The sequence below is a fragment of the Ruditapes philippinarum genome, unplaced genomic scaffold (assembly GCF_026571515.1).
Source record: "Ruditapes philippinarum isolate M1 unplaced genomic scaffold, ASM2657151v2 ctg514_1_1_1_1, whole genome shotgun sequence".
NCBI lineage: Eukaryota > Metazoa > Mollusca > Bivalvia > Venerida > Veneridae > Ruditapes > Ruditapes philippinarum.
In genome coordinates this window covers 371,192-391,185 of record NW_026856698.1, presented here as the reverse complement: position 1 = coordinate 391,185, position 19,994 = coordinate 371,192, and the positions used below count along the sequence as shown (strand labels likewise).

Here is a 19,994-nt window from a genome sequence, read left to right as displayed (position 1 = left end):
GAAGCTTCTGCTTCTTTTAATTTTTAATAACTTTATTTTTAAATAGGTACTTCAGGTTTTTTATATTATATTATTTAGCACGGACCTTGTGGTGGCCGCTGCCCTGAGGCATTAGTGTTAAAGGCCGAAAATAACATTCTTAGAAGACAAATAGAAGAGCTGGAGCTCCAGTTAGAACAGTTACTTGATCAGGTAATTTTGAAGTACTTAATTTTGTTGCCTGATATTAAATATAGCTATCTTTATAACTTCCCTGTAGAAAGCTGCTTTTTAACCCTTAGCATGCATAGTCAGCTTTTTATTAGCTTTTCTGTTTTCGGAGAAAACTGGAAGTATTGTCATAAACTGCTTGTACAGTGTGTCCCGTTGTACCAAAACTTACCTAGGAAAATCCTATGTATTGTCACAGCCTGCTCGTCGTGCACCATGTGCCGTCTTCACAGCCGAGCATTGGCACCCACTACGCGGTGCTCTAATTGACCCTTAGCATGCATATAGTCAAGTGTAGTTATCTTCTAGCCCTATCTCAAAAGATTTTTTGATGTCCATATTAATGCACATGAATTTGTGCAATTGGCAAATTTGCAAATTGTATTTATATTTATCAGATTTATATATGATCTATATCATGTAGTATTCAAAGATTAAAAGCATTAAGTGCATTAAATATCTTTCATATGAGAATATGGGGCCAGAAGATGAATGTATATAACAGCATCACTAGTGATTTTTTTTCAATAACCTCACAGTAGTACTTTCTAACAATCCTCACTTTTTATATACATGTATATGGTAATAGTTATTAAAGTATCACTATGGCAAAATGGGCAAACTTACTATAAAATAACCTTACACTATCATTTATGAAAACAACACTCACAGCATTGTCAGTTAAAAGTGCCAATTACTTGTTCATTTATTAATTAGGAAACAATACAGATTTTTGTGAATATCCAGCATTGACAACTGTTTCGCGATGTGTTTGCTTGCCCATTTAGTCGTAGCGGTACTTGGGCCACCTGAAGTAGCTGCACTGGACATCAGATAATCATCATAAAATTCAAAGATAAAAATTTCAAACCATGAGTGCAAAGAAAAGTTGCATTATTCTGATATTATTTTTTAAATACTGGTAGCATACATCATGCAGATTAATAAACAAAGCACAGTACTTTATGCATTTTTAAAATAATTCATAAATTTAAAGTTAATTAAATAGTTCTGAAATGTATTGTGTTCCTGATCATGTGAAAAGTGAAGCTAGCCAGCAACTTTAGGGTGGCGGTCTTTAGAGTTCCTAGACCTGTAGCTTACTAACCTTTGTATATTCTTTAGCCTTCCTCATCACCCACTTTTAAAAGGCAACGCAGAGATGGCGACAAACAAGCAGCTAATAGATAAATGTAAATCATTGTCGTCAAAAGACATAGTTAGTTGGCTCAAGTCTGTTGACACATGTAATCTAAGTGTTAAATGTGCTGATAGTTCCTACAGAAGTATAATAAAAAGAACTGAAGTTAACTTCAGAAATCTGAAAAAATCTGAACATAAAAGTGAGGTTCATAGACGTGAATTAGAAAATTTTTTAAATGAAGATCTTAAATTCCCCAAACGTTCATCATTTGATAGAGTACAGAAGAAAGATCCAGTAGCATGTGACAACAGTTGTTCATACGCAAATGTGTCTTACAATTTAGCAAGCCAACTCCACCAAGCAAAAACTGAAAATGAACAACTAAAAAATGAATTAAGATTGTTGAGAAAGTGTAAAGTGTCAAAATCAACTGTAGAAAATATGAAATCTGAACTTAAAAACCAAAACCGACAAGTAAAAAGTTTAAAATTTAGATTAAACAACAAAAGCGCTGAACTAAAACGTGTTAGGTTAAGGCTTGCACGTAGCCAGAAAAAAAATGAGAAACTTAGTCAGACAGTTGTTGAGAAAGAAATGGAGAGCAATGAAATAAAGCAGGTCAATGAACAATTGAATGCTAGCTTTCAGGAGAATGAAGATGTAATCAGAGACTTACGTAATGATACAGACTATTTGCAAGAAATAATAAATAATAATGAATAAACATTGAATTTTTATGACAAAGACAAGGGTAAATATACTTATGAACTCAGAACCTGCATATATTCACTTTTAGCCTTAAATGTACCAGCTAGTATTATCAACCCAGTTATAAAGTGTGTTTTAAATTTGATTGATAAACAAGTAGACAAACTCCCTACACGTACTACAGTGTTGAATATGAATGTTGAACGTTTGATATTGTCACAAAAACAAATGAATGAAACTCTAATAGATCAACCCAACTTGACTCTGTATACAGATAAAACTACTAAATTTGGTACCAAGTATTCAGGGTATCATGTCTCGGACACAGATGGAAAAACATATGTATTAGGAATGCGTGAAATCGTCACAAAGTCAGCAGCAGACACTCTCTCAGCTTTTCAGCAGATCTTGGGGGATATTGAAGATCGGACAAAAGAAGCGAATCAAGCTGCAAAACGTGTTTTGGCCAACATAACAGCAACCATGAGTGATAGAGCTAGTACTGAAAAAAAGTTTAACAGTCTACTAGAGGAACTTCGTACGTCCATTCTTCCTGACTTGAATGAAAACTGGGATGAACTGTCACCGGCTGATCAGATTGCGGCAAGTAGTCTGCTGAATTTTTTCTGTGGTTTACATGGGTTAGTACACTTTGCTGACTGTGCAAATAAGAGTGCCGTCTCAGTGCAGAAAGGACTTCTTGAAGAGCAACTCATCTATGATAAGTCATTTCATAAACAAAATGAGTCTGGTGCCTCAAGACTTACAAGAACTGTTTGCAAAGCACTAGCACGTGGTGCTGATGAAAAAAATGGGAAATATAGTGAGTTTAACATTTATGTCAAAGACTTCCTTAAGGAAAATAACATGTGCTCATTGCCACTTACGCCTTTCAAGGGAAATAGGTTTAATATTCTCTTTGAGAGTTCAGCTGCAGTGTTCTTTCTACATGATAAAATCAAACTCTTCTTGGAGGACAATCAGTCGAACAATTTACTTAAGTCAGTTTTGTATGACTTGAATGTTGTAGAGTATCTAGCTGGCGTAAAGGCATTCGGACTCATCAGTAGGTTTGTGACAGGTCCACTTTGGTCTTTATTAGAAGATAGATCAGTGCATGTATTTGACATGAACGAACATTATGTTGAATTTGTTATCTTTTTATATGAAGCAGTTGATAATGTTGATGCATTCATGAAAGGTGAAACTGAGCTATTCAATGCTGTCCATAAAGATGCTATCTATGAGTCCCTCATTCAGGAATGGGAACATGACGATCATGTGGCTGTCTATCTAAACATAATGCTCCCAGCTATGGCAGAATGCGCGAAGAAAATGTATGCTGATCATCTACCAGGTGGAAAATGGGATGAAGTCACACCTGACATGAGACTTAAAGCAGCTTCAACGCAAAAGCACAACAAGTTCGCAGAGTCAGTGTTTGGTTACCTTGACAATTTGCTACGTAAGAAGCCTAATATAAGTGTTTTGGCCAGTGAAGCATACATTATGTTTACGGCTAATAAAACGGAACAGTGGATTGAAAGCAAGACAGAGGAAGAAAAACTAGTGCTTGTTAATGAAGCTATTAAGGAAAGTCAAACAGTAAAGGAAAACTTTACAAGACGAAAGGCTGAAATTCAACAAAAGCAAAAGGAAGGAATGGCAGAACGGGCAAGAATGGCTGCAGAGAAGGAAGCCCGTCGAGTTCAAAAATTGACAGATTACACAAGTGACATTATTAATTTTGGTCTATGGCAGTCTGAGGAAGAAGTGGACAGAGAACTTGGTGATATTAACAGCAAAACTGTGAAGATAAATGCCCTTAAGGCTCAGTTAAACTTCCGGAAAAACGTTCTTAAACAAAACCCCACCTCTGATGATATGAAAAATGTGTATCGATTCTCAAAAAATGAAAATCAAAGAAACCAAAAATTGAGTGTTGATGAACTGGCTGTGAATTTGAAAAAACTGGTTCAGCATGCTTTCACTATAGAGCCACAGAGGAATGATGAAGATGAACAGCGACGGGCATTGCTGGTTGGGAAGACTGTAAAACACAAGTTTATTGAAGATGGAGACGAAAAATGGTGGAAGGGTACAGTTATATCACAGGTATTCATAAATGATTGGATGTACTTTAGAAGCACACACAGTGACTGGTGACAACCATATCCAACTCTCAACACGTTTTTACTTTAAAAAATATAATAATAATCTGGTTAATTCCATCAGATGCATGTTTAACACCCTATTTCTTCCCCCCACACACTAATTATTTACTTTGGTAATGGTAATAGTTAACACTATATTAAAAAATTAGAGCAATTGCACCCATTTGCAGTGCTTAAAATTATGGTTAAATTTTTATTATTTTTTTTAACAAAAGTCTGGACAGACAGGTTGGATTACTTGCTATAATACTCAAACATTTAGAATTGACTTTATCAAAGGTACATCAAACCTGTGTATAAAGACCACTCAAGGCAATAGTCAGAAGCAGTCTATTTTGGTCATGATGTGTTTATTGATACAATTTAGTAGACACAAATAAAATTTGTCATTAAAATTGTGTTCGTTGTAGACAGGTGGTCTTTCTTCAAAGGTGGTCTTTAAGCACAGGTATTAACATATTTGACAAAGTGAAGTATTTATTACAGTATCAGTAATTTCTTTTTAATGTACTTATCTAATTTAGTGGCAAAATTCATGACATAACAATGAACTGTTTCAGGTCCCAGGATATCCTCAGTGGTATAATATCGTATATGAGGGGGACAGAGCAGTATACTCGTACCAACTCATGAAAGACTACGAACAGGGGGATCTGCAGCTTATTATTCATTGATTTTAAGGTGACTTAGGTTTCAATATTACTTTAGTTAAGTATCCTATCAAATTTTGCAGATTTAAGGCTATTTTATCGACGGGATTAATCACCGTTATGAATGGCCAGTTTTTGGCATCACGTGTTTTCGAATGAGTGATATTACAAAATGCCATAAAAATTTTATTAAAAGAGCAATTTTGATTAAATAAAAAGCATTAAACTGGATTTAAAGAGACCTTTCCAATGGTATATTACACTCTATACTTTTCTCAAAAGTAAAAAATGGCCTGACACTGTTAGTATATATAAACTTGTACATGTGTACTATACATCAGTTGAGAATTATCTAATATCATGTTATTACGGGCAAATGTCGCTGCATATATTTGTTTGGAACACCTGCTCTGTACATTTATGTAACATACTGTCATATTTTTAACTTACCTACTCAAATATATATCCAGTAATGCGGTCAAATATGTTGAAAAACATCTAAAATCTTTTTCCAGTCATGAAGCGTGGTCGCAAAAAGGCGTGACGGTTTATTATTTCCGGTCTCCATTTTTGGCATGGGGACGGTAATGATTGGTTGATATTAGTAAATAACAATGACGTCGATAAAGTTTATGAATGGGCAAATGAGTGTTTACTTTCGGTTTTCCTTATATGGTAATGTTTACTACGGAAATAGCTTACAGGTATTCTGACCCAATTACGGATATATTCACTGCAATTTTACACCTTCATGTATATATGTAATGGACCGAATGGACCACTCTCACTCGAATGCTTGAATTGACTTGTTCATTATTTAGCAGTTATGAACTTGATTATTTATATAATGATTTATGTACATTATGTTTGTGTATATGTATATGACGAGAAACTATGTAGTTTAAGTCAATAAAATGTTCTTCTTCTTCTTCTTCTTCTTCTATTCAGCACATTAGACATGATATCCGGTCACGGAGAAATTCCCCTTCACTCGAGGATCGCATCAACGGTATATAGTATTTCGTTTAGTTAAGCATATGTATGAAAGATAATTGACATTTCTTAATCTGTAATACATCATTTTGTTACTAAAGGCAATGATTTGGAAATGAAGTATAGCAACATAAATTGGCAAATGACCGAGAAAACAAAGCCAGGCGGAGCAGTTAATGTCATATGGTCGATGTATTTTCTCGATAGTTTTGACGTCTAGATAACTGTTCTAACTTTTGGGGATATTCTTTAAAGTTGTGAAGTAAAGTGAAATGAACCAAATAAGATATTTCTAAATAAAGTTTAAAGTCATCTAGTAATCATCTACACTATTGCAAAATATGTTATCAATTTCTTTACTTATTACATAATACCTTAAGCAAAACGAACAAACCTGTGTGTCTTTATGTTGGATAAATCATACCAAAATTGTTAGATACAGTGTGAATATATCATAACATGAACCCTAGTAACATTTATAACTGATAAAAGAGCAACTAAACAGATTGTTTTATACGGTCTATGTACATAATAAAGCATTTTCGGCAAAATCTACATTCTACTTTTTGAGTGAATAAAAAATAGTTAAGATTTTAGCTAATATCAAAATTTTATTGATTAAAAATATTATTATTTTGACATGACAACATTCATTAACATTAAACTGCCATGTACTAATCGATTTAGCAAATGAAATCAAATGCAATGGCTGTGCAAGAGTTAAATGAATTATTGCAAATTCCGGTAAATATTCCAGCTGTTAAAATGGCAATAACATTACAAAATATCGCAGACAAGGAACTCATACGGTTTCCATATTTAATTAATTTAACATTATTAAAAAGGTACTCAAGATGTGTGTTTTAATGTTTTGATCAGATGGCTGAAACAAAATAAAGTTCTCTTCTGTTTTGGTATACTTGACAATAAGTCGCTATATTATTCAACTTAAGAATAACGGTATAATTGTCTGCTAAACCTATTTCCAACACTTCTGTTTAAGGTAAGATAACTCGAAAACGACGTCTAAGACTATGCAAAGTTTAAATAAAATGTTGAGGTGTCATTCTGCTATTTGTTTATAAAAAATTCTTATTTTCTAACATTCGCCTTTAGACTTGAACGTTTAGTTTCTGCAAATTTAAATGTTATTACCCATTTAATATACAAATATTTTTTCTGTACAAACAAGAATATTTTCCGCATGTTTAAAACGATTCGTATGGTAAAAGGCATGAATGCATGTAATTAATTACAATTTTTATTAACAATAATTCAGACCGATTTTTTTATCAGACATTACCAGAAGAAGTCAAAATGTTCATGTTTCTAAATTCAAAATTTTCCCATTTTATGTACAACGTTAAATTTTGTTTTAACGGTGCTAGGGGCTTCACTTACTAATTCAGTTCACAAACAGGTTCAATCAAACTAAGCCTGCAACATTTTCAAATTTGCCGTTTTGGATGTTCTTTAAAGATTCCTTTTTTTCTGTACACTGTTTCAGTTTCAGTAAAGTTTCAGATTAATTTTTCAATTTTATGAATAAATAAATCTAATGATATTTTGTATATTCACATGCATTTTCTGCCTTTAATCCTTCGTACAGATCAAGATGACTCTAAATGAAGCTTACGTAATTAAATCAATATTCCCCAGACCTCACTAACCCTGTTGTCTTGTTTTAGTTCACTCAATGCAATGTCACGTTCAGAATAGATGATATATTTGCAAGCGAAATAGAAATCTTTCATTGCAGAGTTAACATATGCTGGGGTAATTGTCTTAAGTGGCATGACTCTATTGCCAAGATCAGACATTATATACTTCATGTTTACAACGTATTTTCAGAAGGAGTGGGAATCACTTAAGTGGTTGTTAATACGAGAGAAATGGAATTTAAATGTTTAAAACTAATTTTAATGATTGTATTTTTATAAACAGTAGTATGTAATTAGAAAACTAATGTTTTGAAACCAAGTGACAGACAAATTATTTTCTGAGCGTGAGGATATTCGACTTTAAATATTTATTTTCTGCAAAGAATTATTAGTGAAGATAAATTAAAGCACTGATATAGAAACAAGTCTCATATTATCATATATAAAAGTATAATTAGTGAATTTCTACACTAAGTGTTAGCATGGATTACATCAGTCACTTCTGATCATTTATTATAATATAATGAAGATTTATATCAAAATGTCATGTACTAATTAAATTACGCAGTCGTCATTCTGGTAAATTTTCAAGGCGTTACTGAGACATTATTGAATGATTGTGATATCTTAAGAACTTGAATATTGAGATGAAAACAGTTTTTCAAACAGTGCTGTCAATCCTTAGAGTTTGTAACTTTCCTTAGATTTGAATTTTAAGGATATACATTTTATTGCCTTAAGTTATTTCACAGGAACGATTATGCAATTTTATTTTCAAAGCAACATATGTGGTGACAAGTTCCTTTTCAGAACTATGACGGCTATCTTCGCTGATGTCAGTGATGAATGTCATAAAAAGTTATGCCTTACAGGAACAGAATCTGTCAAGTGTCGAGAAGTCTACCGTGGGAAGTGAATATGAAGTAATATGGATTATGATCGCATTAATTGCTGGATTTATAATACTGGGCATCGTTATTTACAAACGCTGTGTTTGCTTTTGCAGAGAATGATAAAAACTCATTTCAAACTTTATTTTCACTTTCATTTGCTTTCTGTTAATTTATGATGAAAGAATACTTAAATTTTATGTCATGTTATTTAACAACAATGTATATATTTTGACTAAACATGCAGACTTTTGAATACAAAGCGTTTTCTTTTGTTCCATTATTTCCATAAAGCGTGCGAGCAAATTTGTAAACAAATGAAATAATGACCTGTGGCTCTTTTTCATGTGGTAAAATCTACTCGTGTCATTTTGCAATCTTATGGTTGTTTAAAAGACGCATAAGAAAATGTAAACTGATGCCAATATAGTATATCTAGACATCATGACTCTGGGATTAAAGGTGGTGAATGTGAGTCTTGCACTTTTGAAATATTACAATAGTTTGACTGTTTACCTGTATAAAACTATGATTTTTGCGCGATGCACATATTTGCGTTGGATTTTCAACAAAGCACAGTTAATTGGGAGACTTTTACGAGTTCCAGTCCCTAATTAGCATGAACGTCACAATTGTAAACACCCGCTCGCAAGACAAATATCTCCTTAAGATTGGTATAACTAAAAAAGTTGAAAGAAGCGAAGCTTTTTTTAGCTTGTTACAAAATATTCCGAAATGAGTTCATGTTTGTTGTTGTTACTGTTGTTGTTGTTGTTGTTGTTGTTGTTGTTGTTGTTGTTATTTGGGGGGAGAGGGTGTTTATTCACTTCTTTATTATATTAGAATACCTTGAATATTTTCAGTAATTCAATCATCATATGAATAAGATATTATTCGACTGAAACATACCAGTGTTAAACAATTTTTATGTACGTATATATAACAAAGCACATACATCATCTAAATTTTCTTACTGAAATAATATATTTTCGCAAGCACTTTTCACGATTAGTATTCCGATCGTGCCATTGCAAAATTCCTGTGGATACACACTAGGCAGTATGAAAGCAGCTCCAAAGAAAATAATTCTAAGATTATAAAATAATCATAGAAACATCTTAATTGGAATAGAAGATGATAAGGTCGGATTTTAACGTCTATCTAAATGAATGAGATATAATGGGAGATAAAACGATCTCTGAAATTAAAGATAGATTGAACGATCTTTGATGTCAGAATACTTTAAGATAGTTGTTAAATATTAATATAGCATGCCAGAAGATGTATAACAAAGAATAGAGCACTTGTGGTTTTAAATATTTATCTTAAACTTTACCATAATATTAAGAAGAATATCATAAGCTATTATATTTTAATTAAAACCAATAATTACAAAATAACGATTGGCATCTGTTAATGTCTTATGTCTTTTAAAACGTACTAAAATCAAATGTTTCATAAAAATATAAGAACGTGCTTGTGTAAAGATTCTTTTTAAATTATAGCTTAACTTTTATTTACAATTAAGAAGACTTGCTGAAATTACAAAGATTATATATAACCATTATGGACTAACATTTATCCGAGCATTTAGTCTAGACATATTAATTATCTTAAAAAGCATTATTCGTGTTAATTCGTTTCTTTCATTATCTTTAATTACGAAGTTAAATGTCACATGTTGTTTATAAGGCCTCAAAATATAAAATATAATTATATGCTCTTGTGGCATTTTTTTTATATTTTTATTGTAGAAGCAAATAAATATAGGCGACACCTACACAACATATTTTTACAAACACCCATCATTAACTTGCATTTTACAATGTGTCCACTGTTCAACAAAAATGTAAACGTCTTTTTCATTATCACTGTCCAATGGCAGCAAATATTTACATTACCATTACTCAACTCTAATATCATCTTCGTCATTTTCTGATTTATTTACATATGTAAGAAATTAATAGGGGATACCGAGTTACCGAATGGAATAAACCTAATAAGTGAATGAACAGATTCATTATTATTATTTTTACTTTGCTTAATTAAGTTTTTTTGTATTTTTATTTCTGTTCTTTCTTTTGCTGTATTTATTTCTATTTCTATGCTATATCTGCTCATATCTCTATGATTTTACTCTCCTTTTTCAATCAATTTCTGTCATCATTTCTATGTTATTTCTGTTCTTATGTTTATGCTATTTCTGGTTTTATTTCTATGCTATTTATGTTTTGGGGGGATATTTCGCAAGTTGAGGTGTATTATTAGAGTAGCCAATAGAAATGTGTTAAATAAAAACCATCATAAAATATTTCTTTATATGTTGTTTAAAAGAATATACATGGAGTTTAAAATTCATAAAACAGATTGTTTATTTAAGTGAAAAGTAAGTGGCATGTTTTCATTGAAACACCGATGATATTTCAGCCAATCTATTTATTTCCTACAACTGTACATGAATTGGCTCAATCAAACCCAGTTTACAACGTTTTCAATTTTTCTGTTTTGGGCGTTCTGTAGTGCTTCCGTTTCCTGTCCGTTTTACATTACCACCTCAAGGAGCGCATGTTTTACATTTCATTTCAATCTTGCGTAAAAAACATTGAGACGTGTTTTCTTCTATTTTGATGAAATTAGCTTCTTCTACGGGTTCCGTGACATCACAATTACATTCATTCATTTACAGGAACATTACCATCGTTTCCACGGAAGTTATATTCTAAAAATAACTCGAAACTTGTGATGTTATTGTGTCATTTATATTTTATTACTAAATCATGAGAATTTTGATGCAGTAGTCTTACTTTATCACATTTCGACTCACACGCAAACTGAATGGTAAATATTAACGAGACAAAACATACAAAAATAGTAACATTATTTTAAATTTGAATCATAAAAAAATAAAATAAAAATATACGCAGTGTTATAAGTGAGATTGTTTGATACTCGAATAAGACATTTGAAATAATCATTTGCGATATGCAACTCTTTTTAATGACTGAAAAATTAGAATATGACGAAAAGACCGTTTGACAATGTCCCTGTTTCAAAATTATTTGATAATATTGACAATATAATGATTAGGAAATTTAACATGTTATATAAAGCAGAAAGACCCGTTTGAAAAATTAAAGCATGGTTGAAACAATAATTTTCTTTACAAATTTTATCAAGAAAACTTTTACTAAATGTTGTTTTTCAGCAAAATGTGATAATTGCCATGTTTCAAAAAATAACGCATCACGATATTGATATTAGAAACACGTGTTTTATGAAAATAATTGCGTATTTTCCATTATTGAAAATGCCTCATCCGATAGCTTACTGGTACTGTGAGGGTAAAATATTTTTAACGACTACTGGATTTCAACTAGATATTAAAACCAGATTTCAATAATACATAATACAAGAGAGACTGTCTGTTTGTTACCGCAGAGATCATAGAGTCTCGAACATGTTTTCCTCATATGACACTAGTTCTGGAAAGTCGGAATCGAGAGAAGATTAGTTTAAACATATTTTATTTCTCAGAATATATACATGTTACAATTTACAATATACAATATACAGAGAGCAATTCAAATATTCTTAAAAAACAGGATTAGAATGAAAGACAACATGTCTTATGAAATTCTTCTCCTAAGTTAGTAATTGACATATAATAGGCGCTTAAATGATTACATATTTTATAATCTGAGACGAATATAATATAAAAATTAAAAAAATCACGAGTTTAAATTAGAAAAAAAGAAAACACAGAATTTGATATGTATTTAAATGCTTTAAGAAACATAGTATATGTTTCATTGAATATATTTAGAATAAACATATATTTAGAATGAATATATTAATGGATCGAATTAACATTTATATTAATATAAACATACAAAGTAGAATAGTATTTGAAATGAACACAGAAAGGTGAAAAGGTAGTGAAGAATGATAAAGATAAATAATGAGGTATAAAGTATAGGAATATAATGATTAAGTGTTTGGGTGTTAAATGGAATTTTTTGTCTCTTGGATGTAAGTGTGTACGTGTGAAAAAATTATGTCATTAGTTTGGTCAGAAAGGTCTGGGTTGCCTTAAAGTAGAACATTTAAATCAATGTCAACATCATTCAAATTTAGAAGTCACTTTTGTCGAGCTGTGTAAAATTGTGTAGATTCGAAGAAAAAATGAAAGTTATTTTCTATTTGGCCGCAAAGACATAAAGGCGATGCAGTTATGTTTTTCAAAAACAAATGGTAGTTTAGAGAACTACACTTTGTTCGAAGTCTTACGAAAGACCGGTGGGGACATTTCAACTTCATGAATTCCTGATTTCAGCTTCATGAATTCTCGATTTCAACTTCAAGAATTCACGATTTCAACTTCACAAATAAACGATTTCAACTTCACGAATTCACGATTTCAACTTCAATTCATGAAGTTGAAATCGTGAATTCGTGAAGTTGAAATCGTGAATTCGTGAAAGTGAAATCATGATTTTACAAAGTTAAATTCATGAAGTTGAAATCGTGAATTCATGATGTTGAAATCGTGAATTCGTGAAGTTGAAATCGTGAATTCATGAAGTTGAAATCGTGAATTCGTGAAGATGGAATCGTGAATTCACGAAGTTGAATTCGTTAAGTTGAAATCGTGAATTCATGAAGTTGAAATCGTGAATTCGTGAAGTTGAAATCGTGAATTCGTGAAGTTGAAGTCGTGAATTCATGAAGCTGAATCGTGAATTCGTGAATTCCGTATTTTGAAAACGGGAATGCACGAAGTTTAAATTGTGAATTCATGAAGATAAAATCGTGAATTCATGAAGTTGAAATGGCCCTACCGGTCTTTCGTAAAGTCTTGTATGAAGAATTTGAAGTTTTCTTTCACCAGAAAAGTAATAGTTAGGCGTGTGTCGTATATTTTAGTTTATTAAATAAGTTTCAAAATTTTATCGTAATCGATATTCAATAATTAAATTGAGTGCTATTCTATATCATTTTGATGACGTTAATCTCATATTTATTCTTATCAGTTTGGATGAAGCCATGAGGGTAAGTCAGGATTTTTTATCTTTATTTTCAAGTGTAATATTATCCAATAAAATATGCTTAATTTCTATTTTGTAGGTTTTTACAAACTTGATTATACGAAACTATTACAGTGATCTCATTTTGACATATCCAGATATTTACGCGCGGCAATTTGATTGTATCGCAATATCTTAAAACGTCTGTCCCAAAACCATTATACCCTCTGATTAATTATTCCAAAATATGCTCTCATATTAACAATGACAACCATTTCTCTTAATCCATCTAAACTTACTAAAAAAGATACGTAGTATCAATACAGTAAAACATATGAAAAGTCAATATCCTTTTAAATCTTGAAATACCTCAATGTTGGGATCTAAGTGGTGTTTTGTTTGTTTCCTTTTTTTTTCTTTGTGTGTTTTATTTTGTTGTTATGGTTGTTTTTGTTGGCAATGTTTAATATATCACATTAACACTGCAAAGGTTATGCAAAACGTTACTAAGGAAAGTGTGCCAAAGTAAAACCACCTATCTTCCGTACTGCTTTCTGGATGGGTTTCTCACATGAAAAAATCAAATATACAAAGGTGGTTTAAGCCGGTGCTAGAGGACGTGCACGGTGACTGGTACTTTCCAGTACCGTCCATGAACAGCCTCAATAAAACCGAGCCTGCAACATTTTACAATTTTGCCGTGTTGGGCTTTCTTTAAGGATTCTGTTGTTCTCTATTCTACAAAGGGGGTTGACAGGTGATAAGAATAAAGCAGCTTCAATCTCACAATAACAAGGTCTTATAGAAAGTTTTTGTAGTATAGATTGTACAATAAACGTTCAATTGTATTAGTGGCGGCATTACTCAATTGTTAACACGTCAGACTAGTAATCTAACGATTGTTGGCCGCGTGGGTTCAAGGACAAGTTGTTGTTTCCTTGAGCAAGAAAATTTACACTCATTTCTTAGTAAAGGTTTGTTCCAAGAGATTAAGATTAAAGCTTTCAAAACATTCGAACTAAAACAAATTCGTTTAAACTTTCATTTTATTTGATTCAACAGCCATTTACACGGCTTCTTTATTCTGAGTAATAGGTATCTGGTATTATGACTATCATCATCATCGTTGTTGATATTGTTGTTGTTCATAAATATAGCTTTTTTAGACTTTCATTCGCATTGTTCATATTCTTTAATTGTGAAGTTCGTGTATATCATAGAATACATAGTTAAATGGTAATTGATTATAAGATATTTGACACTTAAGTACCAATGGATTTTTATGAATTTAGTACCGGTGGTTCTTAATAAGTTAATACAATTGTAAACAATCTTGAAAATGTTTCCTAAATTTTCTAATTAAAAAAGTTCCTTCTGAGAATAAAACAATGCCCTGTAGATACTATAAAATTACTTCAATTAATAGAAAAGAAACTGGTTATTTCATGTCGATAAGTACCTTCCATATTATATGTACAAAAAGACAGATGCGCGATGTCATAGACATTAAATACACCCTGTTTGTATTCACGACCATGAAACGAGACATTCCAACTTATACCATATACCCATGCTACTAGGAAACTTAAACTCATTAAAAATGCATTGATTAATCTCGCGAAATATATATCTTCTAAAATATTATAAACCTTCAGTATGATACAGTTTTCTTCCGCACTATTCAACAGAAAGGGTAATGACAGAAAATTCTTAATGGCACGAAATATTAAATATATCAAAAAGCCACCATGTGTATTAAACATTGTATTTAAAAAAATGAGTCTTTTTTATTTGACATTTTTTTATTTTGGAGAGATGCATACAGTTTTTATTCAAACTTGGACAATATTTGGATTTAGATGCCTTAGTAACCGTCCGAAATGATAAATCTTCAGTAATACGAGTGCTAAGCGGTTGTGAATTGGTCATTGATTCAACCCAAATCAAGTCTGAAACTCAAATAACATTTTTACCAGTGCCATTCGAAAACGGTATGCGACCTTTACTCTTGTTCGCTTCAGTGGATGATTGACTATTTTGGCTTTTTAATCAAAACCAATGGCAAAACCACAGGTAAGTGTAATTGTTGAAGATGCTCAAATATAAGTTTCCACTTTTCAGCTTGCGCTGAATTCATTAACATATTCAAAAAATCATTTTAATGCGCTTATTTGATTCGGCACAACCAATTATTAAATTTAGATATGGTGGGCCATTTACACCACTAGCAGCTAACGTTGACATTCGAGTAAGGAAATAATAGAATTTTCATTTCAGAAACATTTATGAAAAAATTATAAAAATACAATCATAAGTTAAACGGGGAATCAAAGCCAGCTCTGTTGTGTTAAATTATTCAATTGATGTAAATCGCATAATTAAAGACTACATCTCGACAGTTGATTGTTTAATATTTGTATATTGTAATATTTGGATATATACGTCAACATACATTTGTTCCGTCACTTTGCATTTTTAATATGTTTCTTTTATATTAATACACAAATCATAACTAATTATAAAATCAACAAAAAAAACTTACTTTATGAGCACATCTGCGAATGCTTCTAAATTCAAAATTCACCATTTTCGTGTCTGAATGTTGAATTCTGCTTAAGCCGGTGGTAGGGTGCGTGGACGTTAACTTGCACATTGTAGTACCGTCCATGAACAGACTCAATCAAACCAAGCCTGCAACATTTTCAATTTTGCCGTGTTGGGCTTTCTGTAGGGATTCTGTTTTTCTCTATTTTTTAACAGGTGGTATTGCGTCAAGCATAACACTCCTTAATGGATTGTAAAAAATACCAAAGAGAAAAGACCAAATTAATAATACATTTTTACATCTATTTGTTATATTCAATGCATAATTTTCCTGCTTAAAAACTACTTTCTGAAGGTAGCTGTCTATCGTTTCCTGTCTGGAAGAGAAAGCCCGCTGGAAGATAACCTTGCATTGTCAATACGAACATGTTAATCAAAAAAGTGATTATACAATGTGCATGTTGAAATGTATTTCATAATATTTCGAAGCTTAAAATTATTCTTGCATATTAGTATAGAAAGGAAATATCTCTTCTTTGAGAGCTTTAAATATAATGATGAATAAACTTTTCTTTCAACAATAGGACCCGTGAATATAATTTTTTGCTTAGAAAATGTCTTAAATATCAAGAAACCTATTATATTATTTTAATACCATCAGTATTTAAAGGATACAACTCTCTTCTAATTATGTTTAAGATGTGCCTGCATGCAACTGTGCACAATGGACAAAGAGGATAAAGTTGACCTGAACTTCAGAGGCCAATAATACATTTTCTGCTCAGCTTGCTTCGCTACATCTTAAAAATGTGATCTGAAACAAAACCTGGACAGACTAGACATACTTTTTCAATCATAAATAAGACAAAATAGTTACATAGGTAATCAAATATTACACGATGAAAATGAAATAAGAGAAGGCTCACTGCCATTAAGGTGCAACAGAAATTGCAGAACATCGTACAAAAGTTCATGCTACCAAAGGTTCCTGTCCAAAAGCAATGTAGACTCTAAAATAGGCACACAAATTGAAAGATCAGCTAGATCTAGTACTAGATATAGTTCAATTGAGGTTGATCGGACGTCGCAATGTTTTATTTGTAGAGACAAAATATCCGTGATTGATCAACCTACCCATGCTCTGCCTTTTGCCCTGGCCTGTTTTTGTTTGGGGTCCTCCTGGGCTCCTTGCCACTGGCTCTTGTTGCTGGATCGTGTGGGGTTGCATTTCCTTGTTTATCATATTTTTTAATAGTCAGAGGCTAGATAAGAACTGGTTTATTGTGGAATCAGCTATAGGCACTATTGATAATAGTATTTACACTAAGGTTCTAAAACATAGCTGAAGCAATTGGCGAATTATGTCTTAATAAAAATACTGTCTAGAGTAATAGAGAAAAATAGAGAAAAAGGATGGCTCACAAAGTCTTATGGAAATAAGACGAACAAGATCTGAGGACAAACCTAACTAATTTAAATACATGGCAGCAGCATTAAAATTAAAACAGGAATTTAAATGCTCTTTAATGAAACAAAGGAAGGATGGTAAACTTTTGAACTCAGGAATAGATTCAATACAATTGCCAAAAAAAAGGGGAATAAATATCAACAACGCAAAGGCAACGTTCACAGGATCTCGTTTGCTATGGTAAAAATTCTGTTGATGCAGCCATAAGGAGATATGATGAATTAGAGCATAGAAATATAGAAGATGAAACTGACAAACCCCCCCCCCCCACCCGGTCGCCCTTGTCCCTTTTATTCTCATATAGGGCCGTTTTAGTTTTTAAAATATATATTTCACACATTTTGATTTGGTACCTTCTGGGTGTCCAGCTGCGGTAGCTTTGAAACCGAAGATATATCAATCGCATCTGATTCTGATAATAAAAGTCTTGTTTTAACCATCAATTCCCAAAAAACACTTGACTCTCAGTTCGTTTGTAAAATGAGTTTGGTAGTCGGCATTTAGTTAAAGAAATGTCCAATCTTAGTCATAAAATTTATTACTCCGAACTTCGTATGTTCCTATCTTCGGCAGCTAAAAATATTATTCAAACTCAAAGCATTACTGTGTCTCATGGACCGTTGCCTAGATAATCAATGTCAGCCAATAGAAGCTTTGACACAGGTGTTTTTTTTTTCTGCGAGTTAACAGAGTTAACACATGTGGCTGAGAAGGTTTAACCGGCTAAGCTGTTCATTCAAAGTTATCCATAATTTTTTTTTTTTTTTTTTTTGAAATCTGATTAATAACATTTTTTTAGAGAAACTAGTTTCAAATGCAATTTTTCAAGAGTGCAATTTTTCAGACAATTGTACCAAACATTTATGTTTAAACAAAGTGTTTATTCAAGTAAAAGAATGTTTGACGATGAAACACGTTTTCAGAAGGCAGTTTGTACAACAAAAACGTAGCAAAAATGGTTACGTCATTCGATGCTAATTTATTAGACCAGTTTAATACAAGAAAAACACTACAAAGACTAATCAATGTTGCAACCTGCATCCAAGCTACAGAAGAAACGGAGAAAAGCATGTTAGATTACTTTGATTAATGTGCAAAACTCATGAACAAATTATTTCGGAGGATAAATTGTAAAACCCGATTGGACTGACCCAGATTCGAAAAGCTTCTATAGTCCAATGACAAGAAATAAGATCCTCATAAAGAAAAAGCCTAAGAAAAGAACTAAAACTTAACAGCGTTTAAAAACAATATCCATTGAAGTTACGTTTCAGCGACTACTAGCTGTCAACTTTTAAAACCAACGGGTATTTGCATATGAAAACACAACGGTTCCAACAAGTATGTTCTCTGAAGATGGGTCAATGCTCAAATGTAAAAGGTCCGATTTCATGAAGGTGCTTGGAAACCTGCTTCAAGACCAGACAACTGGTATTAGAAATGTAGACACGTTATTGTTATATGCAATGGTATATCTGTTTACCACTTATACAATATGTTAACTCAAGAGCAGCATAACATTATCTTATCAGATTCCTTTTTATCGGGATGTTATAAAACAAGTTCATTTTATGTAAAAGGAAAGAAAAGAAGGATTTAAATGCATACACATATCAAATTTTAAAAGACACGAGAGAAAAGTCTTTCTCGCATCATCGCAAAATCAGGATTGTGCATGCTTTGTTGCTGGTCTCTTCAACGGTAGCACTGAATGTACATCATAGAATGCCTTTCGATGTTCTAAGGCATTGAAGTCTGTATCTCCTTGATATTTGCCTCGTACTGAAAACAGTTTTGCTTTGCATTGTCTGCGATGTGTAGAAAGCTGTATATATGGCGAAATGCAACAATAGGCGTAGAGCATTTGCCACCGTCTTTGCAGTTTAGATACAAAAAAAAACTGAAGATGGAGTACAGGAACCTATTACCATGTCTCCGTCTGTTGCGGATCCAGAACTTCTAAATGATGTGGTTTGTTCCTGTAACATATGCTATGAATTGTTCTGCTCGTGTTTGAAAAATCAGAAAAATCTAAAAATTAGATAATCCCTTTAATGACTTATACATGTATACTATGTTTATGCTCAAATTTGAGTTTTATTGTTTGTCACTTGCTTATTAAAAGTTAAGATATTGTTTAATTGGGATAAAATTAATATTGTCAAAGTGTCAGCTCTGTTTACATGGTGTCGGATTCCTGGCACAATACGACATTGACCAAAGGGTTCCCGTCATGTCACAGTATAAAACGAGTACTACTAGTATGGCGAAATGAAATTTTCTTGTCGTTATGCTTTAATTTCAACAACTCGTCTACATAGCAATTTTTTGGGTTCTTTTTAAAGTATGCACTGCACAGCTGACCATTCCTGCGCAGCCTTTTTACGCGTGCGTAAAACCTCGCTTGTATCAATATATTTTAAATGAACCGGTATTTGTAGATACATGTACTGTTAAACAATTTTCTATGCAAAGCTTGATCATTCTCATGTATTCTTAACTTCAAAGAAGAATGTTCCCTTGACCGA

General features: G+C 32.2%; 1 protein-coding gene across 1 annotated transcript; it reads left to right on the top strand.

Annotated features, from left to right (window-relative positions):
* The first annotated feature begins 1,372 nt into the window (after positions 1 to 1,372).
* Positions 1,373 to 4,758, top strand: LOC132747429 (uncharacterized). The gene is made up of 2 exons (XM_060736812.1): positions 1,373 to 2,030; positions 2,151 to 4,758. The coding sequence occupies exons 1-2, from the start codon at positions 1,373 to 1,375 to the stop codon at positions 4,226 to 4,228; spliced, it is 2,736 nt and encodes a 911-aa protein (XP_060592795.1). The 3' UTR covers positions 4,229 to 4,758.
* Positions 4,759 to 19,994: the final 15,236 nt, after the last annotated feature.

What these genes read in the sequence shown, in the direction of transcription:
- LOC132747429 (XM_060736812.1), top strand. Translation starts at nt 1,373, where the DNA reads ATGGCGACAAACAAGCAGCTAATAGATAAATGTAAATCATTGTCGTCA. An exon ending in AGATGTAATCAGAGACTTAC is followed by an intron (nt 2,031 to 2,150) that starts GTAATGATACAG and finishes ATTCACTTTTAG; the next exon opens with CCTTAAATGTACCAGCTAGT.